The 19622-nt window shown below is 36.4% G+C and overlaps 1 protein-coding gene across 1 annotated transcript; it reads right to left on the minus strand.

Annotated features, from left to right (window-relative positions):
* Positions 1-15574: 15574 nt before the first annotated feature.
* Positions 15575-18786, minus strand: LOC120192673. Its single transcript, XM_039195416.1, has 9 exons — positions 18591-18786; positions 18280-18491; positions 17571-17752; positions 17176-17460; positions 17027-17085; positions 16877-16913; positions 16704-16775; positions 16157-16481; positions 15575-16076 (listed from the first exon to the last, which is right to left on the minus strand). The coding sequence occupies exons 1-9, from the start codon at positions 18706-18708 to the stop codon at positions 15708-15710; spliced, it is 1659 nt and encodes a 552-aa protein (XP_039051347.1). The 5' UTR covers positions 18709-18786; the 3' UTR covers positions 15575-15707.
* Between the last annotated feature and the right edge of the window lie 836 nt (positions 18787-19622).

The raw sequence follows: 19622 nt of genomic DNA on the forward strand, positions 1-19622 counted from the left end.
AGATGCGTGGGGGTAAAAACTTAGCAAATTGTTCTGGTATGAAACCAGAATCAATTTGCACGCATATAAGAAGAAGAACAATCTGCCGACACTCCTTGGCATTATTCAGTGATTGGTCACTGAATTTCCTCCACTTTTTAAAACATGCTACAAGTTTTAAAAACTTCCAATTAAATCCTCAAATTTCACCAATTAACTTAATTAAAACCCCAAATTACAATTATATATTTTTTTTCAATTTTTCGGATTGTTACAATCTCTTTTGTTCAGAGTTAAAGGTAACCCCGTCACAAAATCCATTATTACATTCTCCCATTTCCATTGAGGAATTGAAATTGATTGTAACAGTCCCGACGAAACCTGATGCTCAGCCTTAACTTGCTGACAAATCAAACATTTTGATACAAATTCCGTAATGTCTTTCTTCATTCCTAGCCACCAATATCGAATCTTGAGATCCATATACATTTTGTTTCCTCCTGGGTGCATCGTTAATGGACTACAGTGAGCTTCCATTAATAAATCATTCTTTAATTCATTAACATCTGGAATCACTAGCCTCCCTTGATAATATAGGTTCCCATTAGTTTTCATCTCATAATCTGTACATTCTCCATTCTTTATTTACTGCAACTTCATTAAACATTTTTCATCTTTAGCTTGCAATTCTTTAATTCGATCCAACCATAATGGTTTGATAGTCAAATCCGCACAAATCGCACCATCTCCGCCTAATGATAGTTTAGCATCCATAGCTCGTAAGGTTGCAAACGTCTTTCGGCTTAAGGCATCCGCTACCACGTTTGCCTTTCCGAGATGGAAATCAATCACAATATCATAATCTTTGAGAAATTCCACCCATCTTCTCTGTCTTAAATTTAACTCTTTCTGAGTCATCAAGTACTTTAAACTTTTGTGATCCGTATACAAGTAGTATTTTTCACCATACAAGTAATGACGCCATATCTTTAAAGCGAACACTACTGCAGCCATCTCCAGATCGTGTGTCGGATAATTCTTCTCATGCGGTTTTAATTGTCTCGAAGCATAGGCCACCACCTTACTTTCTTGCATTAATACACATCCCAAGCCATTATGAGACGCATCACTATACACTACAAAGTCCTTGCCAGACTCATGTTGGACTAACACTGGAGCTTCTGTCAAAATCTTCTTTAACTTTTCAAAACTCTCTTGACATTCTTGAGTCCAAGTAAATTTTACTTCCTTTCTCAATAGCTTAGTTAGGGGTAATGCTATAATCGAAAAGTTTTTAACGAACCTTCGATAATAACCAGCTAACCCCAGAAAACTTCGAACTTCTGACACATTCTTTGGAACTTCCCACTCCAAAATAGCTTTAACCTTTTGAGGATCCACTCGAACTCCTTCTACAGAAATTACATGTCCAAGGAATGTCACTTCATTCAACCAGAATTCACATTTAGAAAGTTTAGCATAAAGCTTCTTATCTTGTAAAATCTGCAAGACAATCATCAAATGCAAACTATGCTCTTTCTCTGCCTTTGAATATATTAAAATATCATCAATGAAAACCACCACGAACTGATCCAAATAAAGTTGGAAAATTCTGTTCATTAGATCCATGAAAGCAGCTGGTGCATTCGTAACTCCAAACGGCATCACTATAAACTCATAGTGACCATATCTTGTTCTAAACGTCGTCTTTGGAACATCTTTCTCTTAAATCTTTAATTGATGATAACCCGAACGTAGATCGATTTTTGAGAACACTAAAGCTCCCTTTAATTGATCAAATAAGTCATCGATTCGAGGAAGTGGATATTTATTCTTGATAGTCACTTTATTGAGCTGCTTGTAGTCAATACAGAGACGCATTGAACCATCCTTCTTCTTAACAAACAAAACTGGAGCTCCCCAAGGTGATACACTTGGTCTAATAAAACCTTTGTCCAGTAATTCCTGTAATTGAATCTTTAATTCTTGCAACTCTTTTGGAGCCATTTTGTATGGTACCATTGCAATAGGCGATGTTCCCGGCATTATCTCAATCTGAAATTCTACCTCTCTGTCCGGAGGTAAACCTGGCAATTCTGCAGGAAATACATCAGAGAACTCTCTAACGATAGGAATTTCTTCAATCTTTTTGTCTTTGGCTCTTACATCCAACACACTAGCAATGAACCCTTGACATCCTTGTAACAGTATCTTCTTTGCCGTCATCACTAAGATCACATTTTCCAATGGATTCCACCCTTCACTAAACACCACGATTTCTACTTCTTCTGGACTTCTCAACGTTACTATTTTCAGTCTACAGTCGACATTAGCATAATAACGATATAACCAATCCATTCCCAGTATCACTTCAAATTCTTCAAAAGGTAATTCCATCAAATTAGCAGGAAATTTAATTCCTTGAATTCGTATAGGACATCCTTGACTCACCATATTTACCCGAGCACTGTGTCCTAACGGATTCGTCACTATCACCTCATTACTAGTAGTTTCTAACGGAATGTTCAATTCTCTCACTAACTTACTTGTAATGTATGAATATGTAGACCCCGGATCGATCAACACCATAACATGTTTATCAAACAATAGAAAGATACCTGTTAAAATCTCCGGTTCATCCCGATCCTCATTAGTCTTGAGATTGTACACTCGAGCAGTGGAGTGTATCTCTGGTTGAGTAGAGGACTCTGACTGATTTCTTACTCTGCCTCTACCTCTTCCCCTCTGGGCGGTAGAAACAGACCTCTCTGGTTGTGCAGCTTCACCGGTTAACATTGGACAATCTCGAACATAATGCCCAATGTTCCCACATCTAAAGCAAACTCCAGAAATCATCCTGTATATCCCTGAATGATTCCTTCCACAGTGCGAACATTGTCTAACTTGACTCTGATTAGATCTCCCAGCTCCAGATCCCGCTGACTGAGTTTGTCTTCCTCTCCTCGAATTTGATCCTCTAGCAGAAGATGCCATTGATTCCGATTTAACTTGAGGTCGAAAACCCGCATCTCTGCCCCCTTTTTGATGGTGCAGAACTTGAAGAAGCACCCATTCTTTTTACTATCTGAGCTCTTAAATTTTCAAATCTGTCATTCTGAGCTCTTTCCAAAGCTTTGGCACGATTGACTACCTCTTAAAACGAGGATAGATTCAATACAATCAGCATTTCCTTCAACCGAGGACGTAACCCCTCTACGAACCATTCACAAGCATCCTTCTCAGTAGGAACAAGCTCGGCAGCAAAGCGGCTCAACTTATTGAATTCACACTCGTACTCATATACAATATGATTACATTGCTTCATATTCATGAACTATTGCTTCATTTGTCGAACAAATTGATCTCCAATGTACTTATGTTTGAATTCTTCTAAAAACAATGACCCAGTTACTTGATCATCAGACATTCTCAATGTAACGTTGGTCCACCAAATTCTTGCTTGCCCTCGAAGCAAGGAGACGACTCCATCCAGGTTGTCAGCATCGGAACAATGAAGTCCCTCAAGCATGATTTTCACGTCATTAAGCCAAAGGTCTTCAGTAACAGGACCTTCATCAGCTTCCCCTTTAAACTCTGGATCTCCTAAACCCTTCAACTCTTTTGCAACATTTATTTTTAGAGTTGAAGTAACAGGAGGTTGAAAACGCGTCAATACCGCGTCTAAATTTCTAAATAATACATCTTGATCATTCACATGCACTCCAGAGAGTGTCTGTTCTTCACTCTGCCTGGCCAGGGCAGGTAAATTACTGCTTTCAGCGGGTATATCATCTCCTGCTTCATTTCTAGAACTATCTTATCCGGACATCTATAAAAATACAACCATATAGTTCTGTTAGAAAAACAAAACACTTACTATTACATCAGATCAGAAGTTTTCACTATTTTGTTGGCATGTATACCTTATAAAACACTCTAGACTCTGGTTTATGCTGATAATCGACAAAACCTTAGCTCTGATACCATTAACTGTAATACCCCAACCTGTACCCGACTCGAATACGAGTTCGATGTGTCACATTGACTTTTCAAACTTTGACTCTTTTGAAAAATAGAGAAATTTAAAACTTTGTTTAAAGCAAAATACGTTAATTTACATAATAATGACCACAAAATACAAATTCGATCATAGTACTCGTAATTAACGACTTATTACATGCCAACACTTTATACACAACAAAATACCTACTTTGTCGATTACTTCTGATCTGATCTCTTAGTAGTAATGATACTGTCTTTGCCACTTCTATTCTTTCTCTTCTCGTCTCTTGGTACCTACGTGTAAATCACTTACACGCTAAGTCATAGACTTAGTGAGACAATAAATAAACATTTAACAACAAATTCATGAATATGTATTCTTATCATTTGATCATGACATTTCAACATGCATATATCTATTACATGATAACATATATAAGCATGTCATGCACATGTAAAACTTACCTTATTGTGCCACTTTCACTTTAATTTATCTTTCAATTGTATTGCCCATGTATATTATTGAGAATAGAGGTATGTGAGTACATTGAGGTTGTGCACTAATGCTGTCACCACAGCTCGATAAATTCCCTCATGGGGAACCGAACATTCGTTCAATATTGATATTTATCTCGAAGCACCACATGATATGTCCCGAAAGACCACTTGATATGTCCCGTAGGACCACTTAAATATGTCTCGAAGGACCACTTGAATATGTGACCATGTGATATGTCCCGAAGGACCACTTGAACCCTCGACTCTTGGCATGCCAACTATACCTATCACTCTCGTATCATATACTATGGGCATTTATTATGAATACATTTCTCATCACTTGTTCTTTCTCTTCTGTCACATACCACATGTATGTGTAACCATGTATTTCATATCATATCACATGTATCACATATTACATATTCATATGTCATTTCATATAGTCACATAGCTTATCTCATTTCACATTGGTCATGTCTCATAGCATATATCACATATGCATATTATGTAACATATATAATAATCTATACTCATTTTATGTATTCATGCACATATAAGAATCACCAATCAAATAACATTTTAGGAGTCACTTCTTACCATAGTAACTCCATCACTGGCTCATCGCAAGCTAATGTTCGTTCAATAATATAAGTACAATTAAAATTGCACTCACCTTAGCCTTGTTTGATTTGAATCAATTTTAATCCTTTGATTATTCCCGAACTTGTTTAGGCTCGATATCTACATAAATATAACATTTCAAAACAACTATCAGAAGCCTAAACCTTAAACTTGATGTTAACAACTTAAACCAGATTATTGAACCCAATTTTATTTTTTCCTTTAGGGGAAATCGATTCCCCCCCAGGGGAATCGATACCCCCTAGACATTCTGTAAATTTTCGTCCAAGAGGGGGAATCGATTCCCATTCATAGGGTATCGATTCCCTCTACCCAGAAATTGTATTTCAAGCCCGAAAATAATCAATTCTTCCTTCAATTCTTCTATATTAAGCCCTTTTTATGACATTAAACTCAACTACCATTACTTAAACCAACTTATATCCATGAAAATCATCTATAACTTCAAAATCCTATCCTTCTTATGTAATTCAAGAATCATACTAAATTTTCCATGTTATCCAAACTTAATTCCAACACTTTTATCTTCTTATTCTCATAGATGACAAGTCAAATTCAACTTAAAATTCAACTTATCAACTCTATTTCAAAATTTCATTCAAAAACTCAAAATCTTTAATCTCTCCTATACCTTTCATCTTGTTGTTTTAGAACAAATTAAGCTTTCCTTAACCTTAATTATCATCTAGTGATCATAACCCAACTTTTAAAACAACAAATAACCAAGAAAATAGAAAACTCACATTTTCTGTGGCTTTATCTCGTATGGAAGAACATAGAGGAGAAGAAGAGATATTCTTCTTATCCCTTTCCCCCGTATATATCCTTAACATAACATAATTTAATCATTTAATGGTTAAATGACCATTTTTCCCTTTAATTCTTTGGATAATTACTATAAACTTTTAGGAAATATTTCCGAACAAATCATTGAACTATTCAAGTATTCTACTTTTAATCAACACATTCTAAAGTTTTACAATTTAGTCACTAGCCCGTATTTTGGGATGTTACAAGGAGGAAGTTACGAATGTGAATGAACATGTTGAACATCCATTCTGTAATTCATATAACCCTGAAGAAGAAGAAGAAGAAGAAGAAATCCCCGAAGAAAAGTCCCCGAAGAAAATACCACGGGAGTATAACTGGAATATGCCAGAATTACTTCAGATACCGGAAGAAGAGTTGGTAAAGATAGCAGTTGATTGTTACACAAAAATTATTCGTATCAAGAAAGATGACTGTTTTGATACAAAGGAAGACTTGAAGATAGCTTTGTATACGAAATGTGTGGAAGATAGCTATCAACTAAAAGTTAACAAATCAAGCAAAGATTGTTTCGAAACAAGGTGTATGATTGACAAAAGCTGTATGTGGCGTATGATTGCAAAGAGGATAAAAGATTGCGAAATGTTTCAAGTTAGGACTTTTATTGATAAACATACATGTTCAAGAACCCAAGTTTTTCCTCACCATAGACAGGCAAACAAAAAGGTGTTGGGTGGTTTTCTGACTGAGTTAATGTTTTTGAATGGCAGGGTATATCGGGGACATGAAATTATGACTGACATGAATACTCGGTTCAAGATTAGTATCTCATATTCTCAAGCTTGGAGAGCCAAATGTTATGCCTTGGAATTGTTGAGGGGGTCGCCAGAAGCATCGTTTGCCCAACTGCCGGCTTATTGTCACAATTTAAAGTTGAAAAATCCTGGGTCGGTAACTCATATCAAAACAGATAGAGATGGACGCTTTGAGTTGTTGTTTATCGCCATTGGTGTTGTGGTTAGTAAATCAATATAATTTTGTTGACTCATTTTTGTTAGTTACATACATTTCACATTTAAATGATTATATTTCTTGTGTATATGATTTTGTAGATTCGTTCGTTTAATACTTGCATGCGCCCAGTTATTATAGTTGACGGAGCACATTTAAAAGGTCGATACCTTGGAGTAAACTTATTAGCAGTAGTCATGGATGCTAACAATGGGATACTACCAATAGCTTGGAAAATCTGAAACCTCTGATTCATGGACATGGTTTATGGGGCATCTTAGGGATTGCATAGGTCATATTAGCAATCTGACAATCATATTCGATAGGGCAAACTCAATTGACAACGCTGTTAGAAGGTGTTTCCCAGATGCTTTTCATGGACTTTGTGGTGTTCATTTGTATAGAAATCTAAAATCAAGGTCTGCTGGTATAAAAAATCACAAATGAACATACTGGAAGACTGTAAAAGCTTATCGGGAAGTAGATTTTAATAAGCATATAAATTGTTTAAGACGTGTTTTGCCTCAGTGTGCTCAAACACTAGAAGATGTCGGGTTTGAAAGATGGTCAAGAGTATATCTACTTGGAGCAAGATATGGTTTCATGACGTCTAATAGTGCAGAATCAATCAATGCTCTAAGTCGTCATTCCCGGAAATTACCCATTACTATGTTAATGGAGTTTTTTCGAGCCTCTATTCAATAGTGGTACTACAAGAAAAGAAACCATGCATGTATTATTTCTTTAAATTCGTAACTTATCATATATTTTACTAAGTATTATTTATTTAAATTTACAGGAACATTGGAACATCGTGTTACACCATGGACTGAAAAAAAGATAACGAAATGTGTTTTGAAGTCAACGTCATGGAGAGTTGAACCATGTTCAAACACTTTGTTTGAAGTACTGAATAATAACTTACATGGGTTTGTCGATCTAAATGCAAAGAGGTGTAGTTGTATGAAATGGCAAACATCTAGTTATCCGTGTGGCCATGTTATAAAAGTTGCTCTTCATCTAAACCAAGATGATTCAAGCGCATATGCTATGGATTGCTACACTACAGAAGTATATCGACAGACTTATGCCGAGATTATCCACCCTATTTAACATCTTTCTAAGTGGGACATACCAGATAACTTACAAACAGTTTTGCCAACAGCCATTGACAGAAGGCTACCTGGCCGACCAAAAAGTCACGATCGTATACCGTCTAAGGGTGAAGAGAAGAAGAGATCGACATGTAGTCGGTGCAAGGAAAGTGGTCATACAAGGTTGACATGTGGATCACCAGTGCCATCACAATCATCTTTTCCTCTACCAAAATATGGATCCTCATCAAAATCCAAAGCTCATATGGTGTCAAGAAAAAGGCAATCAAAATCGCAATCAAAATAAAAATCTCAATCACAACCGGCTTCACCTTTTGGGACTATTAACTTAGGTGATTTTTAAATGCAAACGTTGTATTATGTGTATTTTATGTGTAAAATTTTAACATTTTCAGTTAGGCATGTATTAGTAACTTGAGTTTGAACATTGCTATGATTTGTTCAGTTGTTATCACTTATTACACATTCATTTGAATATCGCAACATGAATTTGACTATTATGTGTATTTTAAGTGTAAACTTTTAACATTTTCAGTTAGGCATGTATTAGTAACTTGAGTTTGAACATTGCTATGATCTGTTCAGTTGTTATCACTTATTACACATTCATTTGAATATCGAAACGCGAATTTGACTATCGCAACGCGAATTTGACTATCGCAACGTGAATTTGATTATCGCAACGGGAATTTGACTATCCCAACGAGAAAATCACAAAGTGTATTAGACTATCGCAACGCGAATTGACTTTCGCGTTGCGATTTTGGCTTTCGCATTGCGATTTTGGCTTTCGCATTGCGATTTTGACTTTCGCATTGCGATTTTGAGTTTAGCGTTGCGAAAGTGTACCTTCAACAGGTCTTTTGCCTTCAATATGATGCAGATTGAAATCAACAAATCAACTTTTACATTTCAATCAATTAAACAAACACAAATAAGAATTATTTACACATCAATTAAACAAATCAACTTTTACAAATTAACTTTTACAAATCAATTAAACAAGCAAAAATGTTAATAATTCTTATTTTCCTCATCAATTAAACAAATCAGACTTTTAAGAATCAATTAAACAATAAAAAAAAGTGTACCCCAGACAGTTGTTTATGCACCCATACATCAATTTCACGTAGCTCACTTCAGGATTAACCTGCAGAAACCAAACATTTGCTCAAACAACACTTTATACACATCTAAAACCAAAAAATAACAAATTATTATTGAATTCTAGGTACTTAACAACACTTGCATTTGACTTACAAATTGTTTATGGACACTTTCATAACGCGGATGCAGGTAGGCAACATCTTGCATATATCGCTCTAGCCATAAAATGCCGAAACCACAAGCCTACTGCACCTCTATCTCTATCGGTGGGAGGTAGAAACTGTGTACTTCTTGTCATCAAACGCTCCAAGAACATGCATACGAGAGGATCACAATCCCCTCTAGCTTCCTGCGTTTGTTGTGGCGCGGTCTCGTCTCTGATAACTGTAACATTGAACTTTTTTAGCTTCTTGTTTCCAGAATAAGTCCAATAGTTAATCGCATCCAAGAATTTAGCCAAATGAGAGCTCCATCCCTTAATAATATCTCTCAAATCAGACAATGATATGTAATTTATTATGATGTCATAAACTATTGTCTTCAGGGATGAGAGCTGAAGCTCGACGAGAAGCCAATGAGTACGTTCTAAAACAGGGATAAACACCTACAATCATAAGTAATAATTCAATTGCGCACTTATTTATGAACACCTTTAAAATATTTAAAAAATAAATACTAACCTTATCGACCTCCCACCATGCAGGATAAAGTTTAGCTTGTCCATTAGCCAACACATATGATTCCTGTCGTTGATTCTTCAAGTGAACTACGTGAAAAGACGTCGGCATAATTGTATATCGCGTATTTTTTCCTCATTTTCCATATCATTAGAAGACGTGACACCCATGCATCAATATGCTGTTTTACAAAAAAAGACATATATTAGTGAATTACATAAATTTAAAAAAAATTAATCAAAATGAAATATAAGAAAAATATAAGACTTACCCCCCATCGAAATAGCCTTAATCTTCAACCCCTAATAACACATCCCACCAAGACCGATCAATCAACAAATGTATATCATCGTTGAGTTTGTATATGTCAGCGTAACACCCCTGGCTCTGCTCATATAGATAAAAATCAACTGCGGTCTTAGCCCAAAGGGTATTATCCAGAATTGTTTCCGGTAGTTTTCTCCTCTCCACTTCATCTGTCGGAATGGTACTGGCCGGTAACTCATACGAAAACCAACAGTCATCCATCATGTCCGGCACGTGAGAGGGTTTCTCAATAATTCGACATATTATGCCATGTGAATCGGGCTCTTGAATGGTGGGAGGGACCTCTTCAACGATGACAGGGGCCTCTTGAACGATGAGAGGGGACTCTTGAGGGATTATAGGGCCTCTTGAACGATAGGAGAGACATATTGAACGATGACAGGTGAGTCGGGCTTCTTCTTACGGAGTCTTCGCATAATTGGGGTGAACGGAGACGTAATGGCACGAGCACGCCGTCTGATGCGTGAACCCCACTGTGCAAGAAAAACCTGACGTAAAGCATCCACCTTATCGGGCCGCTAAAAATAAATTAATACATAAATCAGAAAATAAACAGACCTGATATTAAACAGTGAAAACAAAGACAAATATGTTTCAAACATGCACGGTATTCACCCAAGTCATTATTCTATCATAGTTCACAAAATGCATCAGATAACATTCCAGAAGTAAGCACTTATATAAACATTTAAAAGGACAGCATATAGGTTTAGTGCATGTTCAAGGACAACATAAAGAGTAGTAGTTTATTCTTGAAACTTAAATTTGCAACACTGTGAAGTTAGTATTTGTCTTTGTCTTTTGGTTGAAGTAATGCAATCCATTCAAGTTTCAATTTGCAGAAGAAGAATAGTCGCAACACGAAACTTAAAATCGCAACGCGAAAATGACTATCGCAACGCGAATTTGACTATCGCAACGCGAATTTGACTATCGCAACAAGATAATCGTAATGCGAAATAAAAATCGCAACAAGAAAATCGCAACGCGAAACTAAATTTGCGTTGCGATTTTCATTTTTGCATTGCGATTTTCGCGTTGCGATTTTTATTTCGCATTGCGATTATCCCGTTGCGATAGTCAAATTTGCGTTGCGATAGTCATTTCCGCGTTGCGATAGTCATTTTCGCGTTGCGATTTTAAGTTTCGTGTTGCGACTATTCTTCTTCTGCAAATTGAAACTTTAATGGATTGCATTACTTCAACCAAAAGAAAAAACAAAGACAAATACTAACTTCACATGGTTATTTTAGAACTGTTTAGCAGTATTGGCAGCAACCGAATGAATTTACTAAGCAATCTAAGTGAAATGGTTAATCTAAGTGAAATTACGAGTAAATCAAGTTAAATATGAAAAATCTTAAACTTACCTCGTTGCGTAGAGTATGAACCTCATTTACACGATGCTACCATCTCACGTAGAGTCGCTACCTCACCACGTAAAGTAGATACCTCATCACGCCATGCACCATTGTCATCGCGTAAAGTACCAACCTCCTCACGTAAGGCATTGACCTCATCACATAACTCCCCTAACTCATCCCGTGGAGGTGGAGAACAGAGAGATAAATGTCGTGGCATCTTTGTCGGTCGCCTATCATGAGGTGATGGTGGAGAAGAGGCTCGATGATGTGACGGAATATGTGATGGCTCTCGTTGTAGAGGTATATAGTGTGGTCGATCAGGTGATGGCTCTGGGTGAAGTGATGGCTCTCGAAGTGGAGGCTGCTCATCATCCGTGCCATCAAAACAACGCTTACTAGCTTGCCACCAATCAGTGGCAAGCTCAGCCTCCGTGGGTGTCAGCCTCTGTAATGGAGTGTTGGCCTCCTAACAATATAAAAGCTCAAACAAATTTAAACGTGTACTAGTAATAACTTATTTATATATGGTAGTATTTGTGTTAACTTACATCATTTATTGTCGTATACCGTAGTAACTCTTCCCAAATCAACAGTCGCCGTTTCCTCTTACAGGAAATAACTCTAGGAATATCATTTGAAGTTTTTAATGCATATGTCTGCATGTCGGGAAAAACCTCAAATATCCAAATCTACAAACAATATAATACACAAACATTAGTAATTGTTAAATAATTAATTATAATTTTGGAAACATTGTATAGAAATTCTTACCTTAAAGGCTCAAATAAAGCCTTACAAAGTGAATTTGGAACCATCGCCACACAAACTTTTGCGGTCATCAAAGGCAGACGACAACTTATTCCAGGTAGCTTTTCATAGATACGAACCTCACGGAAACATGTTTCATGCATTTAGGTCTTCTACCAATAATATTAGGTCCTTAGGAATAGGTTGTCTGGCCTCTCTGCCTAAAAAGCCAGTATGCAAAAGTACTAAAAGGCATACTCGGACAACATCGACGTCATCCATCCGAGTAAAACCATCTTTCTTATTCAATAATCTCGTCAAGTCGTCGACGTATAATTCGGCTTCTCCATTGACAGCTCAGGAAAAACCCGGGATAACCATGATGGGCGGGTAATATGACTAGTGTATCGACCTACATCATCGTGTCCGAAGCGTAGACCAGTGATTAAGCAAAACTCCTCCCGCCCAAAACACGTATACGCCGGTGGAAAATGAAACCATATCTCTTCATTACCACGTTTTATACTCTCGGGTAGATCGCTAGTCATGGTCTGAAGCCACAAATGGGTCAACATAGCATCTCCACCCAGATGTTGTACTTTCAGCCATGGCTCGAAGCAAGTATCCTCAAATAATTTTCTTTGTACAGGTGAAAGCTTCGACGCAATTGTAGTGACTAGGCTTATTTTATTTCTTAAGGTCAATTGAGCCGAAAAAAAGTTCTACAAAAACAATAAACATACCAAGTTAGATATACCAAAAACTACACTGTGAAGATATACCAAAAACATTAATAAACATAAAGAGTAGTAGTAGTTTATTCTTCAAACTTAAATTTGCAACACTGTGAATTTCGTATTTGTCTTTGTTTTTTGGTTGAAGTAATGCAATTCATTCAAGTTTCAATTTGCAGAAGAAGAATAGTTTCTAAAACTTAAAATTGCAACACGAAAATGAAAATCGCAACACGAAAATGACTATCGCAACGCGAAACTAAAATCGCGTTGCGATTTTGTCGTTACGATTTTCATTTCGCGTTGCGATCCTCGGTTTCAAATAGTCATTGTCTAAAATTGAAACTTGAATGAATTACATTACTTCAACCAAAAGACAAAACAAAGACAAATACTAACTTTACAGGGTTAAAGACTAAACAGTTTAGCAGTATTGGCAGCAATCGAATGAATTTAATAAGCAATCTAAGTGAAATGGTTAATTTATTATTGAAATTACCAATAAACTTATCATCAATTTCAATATGAAAAACCTAATAATAATGCAAAAATTTTAAAATAAAAATAATTAAAAAAACTAACAATCGATGGTTGATTTGGTTGATTTTCTATTTCTGATTGTTAATGATTGTGAGGGTGGCTCTGAGAGATGGAGATAGACGGATTTCGCCGGAGATGGGGACGGATTTCGTCGGAGATGAGGACGGATGTCGTCGTAGAGAGTGAGAGATGGAGATGGGTCTGAGTTGTGATTTAGGGTTTTAGATTAAGAGTTGCGATTACGAGATATATTAATATTCGTGTTTGGAATTTAAAAATAAAATACGCGTTGCGATACTAATGACGCTTTGAAAATCGCATTGCAATTTTGTATTATCGCGTTGCGATAGTCAGAATCGCGTTGCGATTTACATATTCGCATTGCGATTTTCTAAAATCGCAACGATAGTCAAAATCGCTTTGCGAATCTGGAAACTGATTTGCGATACTAGAGATCGCGTTGCGATTTAGAAATCGCATTGCGATTTTGTTGGTCATTTTGATAAATAAAAAATAAATTGGTCAAAATCGTATATTATAATGAATTTTCGGTCACTGAAGTTATTTTTTCTTTTAAAATTTAAGGAAAGCTTGAGCTTGGGAGCAAAAGGCTGAACCTTCACAACCAAAACAATATTGGGTTTTTGGGAATTTGCGTAGAAAATTGGTTTGAGTGAGCTGTTGGTTTGATGTATTCTTGGTCAAAAGTCAAGCTTCGCTTTTTTGACCTTTAAGCTCACATCATTTCTTACCAGCTGGTTGGCTTGCTGATCGCAATGCATATTATGCATTGTTTTTGCGCGCCTTTCACATATTGTACTACCCTATGCTTTGAAATAAAATATATTGGCCAAATAAATAACAGAACAAAGTAATGAATTACAGGAAATATATGTTGCTCTGTCATTAATCTCTGAAACTTTTCCTGGATTTTATATTATATATCCCCCGACATTATTGAAAAAAACCAAACCAGAAAGTATAAAACATTTATATATATATATATATATATATATATATTAGGCTTAAAAAATTGAAGTTCATACTTGGACCAAATTCTGGCAACTAAACCAGATGAAGAAACTACAAGCCTACAAGCCCGACCCTGATGCTATTTCCATTCAATAAACAAAACCTGGAAGGCTTAGGCTGGAAATTCCTTCTCCTTTTGATGCAATGGCTCGACGGCTTCATAATCTGGAACAGAAGCATCTTCGCGGGTTTCGCATTCGCAAGATACTTGGGTGATTCATGAACCACCCTGGTTCGACTTCGAGTGGATGGCTTTTTGTTGAAATTGCGGTGCAGGGCGCACCTAAAGGACCCTGGGTGCGACGTTGGTGAACACAGGCACTTGGAGTTTGGCGATGAAGCATTTGAGGACATTGGAAAATGGTTCGAAAGCTCGACGAGTAGCTGGAAAGATGGGATGCTGGTTTCGCTTTTGTTTGTGCGGGGAACTAAGGGATGGGGTGTTTTTATAGCTTTGAAAAGGGGGTGTCATTATTAGGTTATGGTTAATTTGGATAATATTGAGAAACAGAAATTGGTTAAGTGAAAACCCATTTAGCCCAGATTTGGTGCTTCAATTCCCATGTAAGTTTCAAGGGGCAAAGGGTCATTTAGAATGAGCAAGGTCAAGTCAATGGTGACTGCCTATTGCTTAAATGCATGCGAACCAGTGAAGAAGACAGACTTTTATAGTATTATTCCAAGTTCCAGCTAGCTATGATGGTCAATTCAAAGTGCCATTGACAATTTGACATTCGAGGTCGAACTCTAATAAAAGTGTTGACGGCCAGGGCTTAAGCGACTGCGTCAGAAACAAAATTCAAGCCATCCAAATTAAACTAAGAAAAATAACTTTATTAACTTATAATATCATGAAGTCTTAAGTGGGACAGGTGAAGGGTCTCACTCTTATACTAAGACATGCTTTATTACTTTAGAAGAAGATAAAATATCTCATCCAATGGACCCATCGTTGAAGGGCTACTTTTATTTTCCATTTTTCCTTTTTAAGGTCATGAAGAAAAGAGGATATTAGATAAATTGAACATTTACATGGGAAAATGTTGAATCTCGGGAAAATAAAAACTTGTTCATGCACAATTATCAGGCACAAAATTAAGTACATGTACTACACTTCACAAAGATTCAAACCTACAGAAAACGAGCATTCAACAGCCTGTGGTCCTAATGACCCTTGTACGCGCCTTCCACTCGAGCATCGTGCTGTTTAGTATAAACGCGGTGCCTTCTCTCTCTTGCATAGATTACCCAGAAGATCAATGACAGCATCACGGCTGCTGACACTAGTACCAGTCCGACGTAGATCCATTGACTATAGCGGCGCAGACCTGGGCAATGATCACGACTGATATCTGTGAACGTATCGCGCACGAAAGTGCAGTCTTGCAAATTAACCAGGAATGGACCGTAGCGATATAGACCGTAACTAACATTCACTGCAGCCGACATCTGGCTGTAAAATTGTGGGGTCAGCCGCCCAGGTGTAGTACAAATCCCGGACGAAGATACGTTACAGATATATTTCTTCCAAACCTGTTTGAAAGAGAGAGATGTCATCCCTACTTATGTATGATCAGGTAAATTCCAGTTATAAGAAAGGCTATTTTCGTTACCTCTGAGGAATTGAACAAGCTAACTTCGCCAGATGCACACGTACGTTCCCTGAGATCAGAATGAAACGGGTCGCAGAGAACTGGCACCAACGGACCAGACTGATTGTAATATAAAGGTGCCAATTGTGGAGGGAAATTACGGTTGGCAACGGTATTGATGATGCCATTCACAACATTTACAAGTTGGTGAGTGACATTCTTGGTTTGTAACAAGGTCTCTTGGGCCGTTGCATTGTCCACACACGGCAGAATGTCATCTAGCGCGGTATGCGCAGTGGGATGCTGAACCCATTCGTCCATAGCAACACATGCATCTCCTGCGACACTGTGAAGCAAGAGAGACTTTAATTAAAATAGTATATCATATAACACAAGGACATATCAAAGGTCGTATGTGCATATTCGTGTTTGAATGAGCAAATGGGACTTGAGAAGACAGATCAATAAATTGACGTTTGTCCCAGAAGTTAAAATTTTATATGAAAGCTATATGTATTTATATATGGGAGTTATTTACAGAGAATAGAGGGATTCGAGTAGAACGTACTTGTGGAGGAGATTAAATACACCACATAAAATAAATGTGCCAGCAACAAGAATCCATCCAAAGATGACCAGGCTGCATTGGTTAATAACAAAGTGTCTAATAACAAAGTCCCAGATTTATACAATTTATTCTAAAGCATACAAACGAAAAAACAATAATGGTACTTCACTTACGTGTAGACCAGACACTGCAACCCGAGAATCGAGAGCACTGCGGCACAAGTCATCAAAATAATAGCATAAAAAGATTACATGATAATCATAATATAGAAAACAAAATGCCAAGAATCTGGGAGGAATAACCAAAGCAACATTGTAACTTACAGAATCCAATAAATGCCAAAAAGAGCATCACGGCGGCAACAATGATAAGAGCCAATCTCCTGCAGCATTTAGCATGAAGATCAGTTTAATGATCGGCACTACCCCAAAGTTTTTCTAATTTCAAGATTCTAAAAGCTGTAACAACTTACACACGGTCCAACCCATGTTGAATTCTGTCTTTATTATCAGCTGCTTTAGTGGAAAGAGTCGAAGCAGAAGAGTTGATCTTCTTGTCGACATCATCGATGCTTTTTTGGATGTCAGGTGATAGAATTGTTGAATCCACACTTATTTTTTTAGCTGCAGAAAGATAACCCGACACGTTCCTGAGGTTTTCAGCAGTAACATCTGCCTTATGAACGGCATAATTCAGTGTGTTTGTTGTACTGGCATGAAATTTTCCCTGACCGGTGTACAGCACAACGCAACCGACACTGGATATGAATTCAACATTTGAGTGAATAATCACACGGTTCATTAAACACACATACATTGAAAGTTTATAAAGAGAGAGAGAGAGAGAGGGAGAGAGAAATAGAGTTACATTGCAGCAATGGTGAAGAGTATGAGGAAAATAAGAGATAGAGCATAAGCTATCCGAGAGTAGCCATAAGAATCTAGTCGACAACAGCAATGGCGGATGCATAAGATGAATAAGCACAACGCGAACAACACAAACCAGGCTGCAGCGATTACAAAGAAAGGAGCTGCTGTAAAACCCACAGACTGCAATATAAACCATGAAAATGATATTAAAATAAATAAATGGATCTACTATATAAGATGTATGAAACCTAAAATTAGAGTATAAGATACCAAGGAGATTTTTAAGTTGAATTGCAAGTCACTAGCAAGATAATTCAACTCAGAAGAAGATTTCTTAATTGATAGCAAATTATTAAAAATAAGACAGCACAAAGAACCTAGGGGAATAACAGTATTACAGGGATCAATGACTAGAATTAATTGTTCTCAGTAATCAAAACAGACCACAATTACATTAAACACAGAAATTTCTGTGAAAAAATCAAAATAAACCGAAAGGAAAATCATAATAGAGGGGGGAGAGTCATGAAGTAATCAAACCAGCCAACAAACATAGAAAATTCAGAAATTCTGGAAAAATCTCTCAATTTGTCATAAGAAAAGTACCAAATTGACATAGAAATCAACATAATTAGTAAGAAAATAGAAAAATGAATAAATAAAAGAAGAACGAAATTAAAAGGTGAAGAAGAGATGAAGAAACTGACAGCCCAGTAGTGCTGATTGCTGATATTCCAGCCACCAGTGTACTTCTTAAAATCATTAAGAGGGTCCTTCCTATGAGTCCTCCTTTCAGCCAAAATCAAAGTCGAGTTGTCATCTCCTTCGTTTCCCTCTGCAAGGTTCCTCCTTTCTATCTTCTTCCATGCCAATACTTCACTGTGCTCTCTCCCCCCAAAGACACAACTTTTCTGATACCCTATCAAAGCAATTTTTTAAGAAACAGTTAAAACCACAAAATCCCAGAAATAAAAACAAACACTTTCCTTTTAAAAAAACATAAAAATAATGATGATACCTGGGATGTGTGAAGTTCGGATATGTGAGGCTTCAGAGACTACTTCAGGTCGGAAAAGAAACGAAGAGAAAAGGAAGAGAAGAAACAATGTGTGAGGGTTTGATCTGAAACATAGCATTTTCTTTTAACTATTGCTGTTTTCTCAACCTCTGTTCCTCAGATATTTTTTCCTCTTGAGAAGAGAGTATATGTTAATTGTTGCAAATTAAGGGGCTGCTGGAAATCTATTACAACGTGCCAGCTTAACGGTTAGAACTTAGAAGAAGAAAGATTATAAATTCGTGGGTCCCTTTGTTTCACTTTGACCAAAATGCCCATAAAGATTATTTTCGGACTTAATTTATTTTGGGTCAACCTCCACAAATGATCCTTAATTGTAAGATATTATTTTATTGAATCTCTAATTATTAAAAGTTATAAAATGATCTTCTAGCTATAGGATACTATTTTATTAAGTTTTCAACTATTAAAAGTTGTAAAATAATCAATTGATTATTTATAAATTCCAAACTCGTCCTCTTTCGTTAAAAAATTGACAACCGTTTGAGTTGAATGTTAACATGTTAATTGTGATATAATAAAATTATATTTTAATAATATCTAGGGCACCGTCGTTGCTTCTAAGTACTAGCTCGATAATATAATGTTTCAAGCACTGACTTAATGGTATAATATAAATGGATAGTCGATTCACAAAATACAACTCAAATGGTTATGAGATTATATTTTATCATATCTCAACCAACAGGTTAACGTCCAGCTTAGATGATCGTTAATTTTTTTAACAAAAATGATAAATTTAGAACGCATGAATAATCGGTTGATCATTTTATAACTTTTAATAGTTGGAGGACTCAACAAAGCAACGCTCTATAGTTATATCATTTTGTAAATTTTAATAGTTAAAGATTCAACAAAGTGGTGTACTATAGAACCATTTGTATACTTTATCTTTTTTTAATAATATGTCATGATTATAAGATATTATTATATTATTTCTTAATAATTGACAATGTATATACACTTACAAAT

Source organism: Hibiscus syriacus, unplaced genomic scaffold (genome assembly GCF_006381635.1).
Source record: "Hibiscus syriacus cultivar Baekdansim isolate YM2019G1 unplaced genomic scaffold, ASM638163v2 tig00116976_pilon, whole genome shotgun sequence".
Lineage (NCBI taxonomy): Eukaryota > Viridiplantae > Streptophyta > Magnoliopsida > Malvales > Malvaceae > Hibiscus > Hibiscus syriacus.

Excerpts from the sequence above, each read along its gene's own strand:
- LOC120192673 (XM_039195416.1), bottom strand. The coding sequence starts at position 18,708 with ATGCTATGTTTCAGATCAAACCCTCACACATTGTTTCTTCTCTTCCTT. Across the intron at positions 17,086-17,175 it reads CAACATGGGTTGGACCGTGT|GAGATTGGCTCTTATCATTG; the intron begins GTAAGTTGTTAC and ends TAAATGCTGCAG. Across the intron at positions 16,077-16,156 it reads GCTTGTTCAATTCCTCAGAG|GTTTGGAAGAAATATATCTG; the intron begins GTAACGAAAATA and ends TCTTTCAAACAG.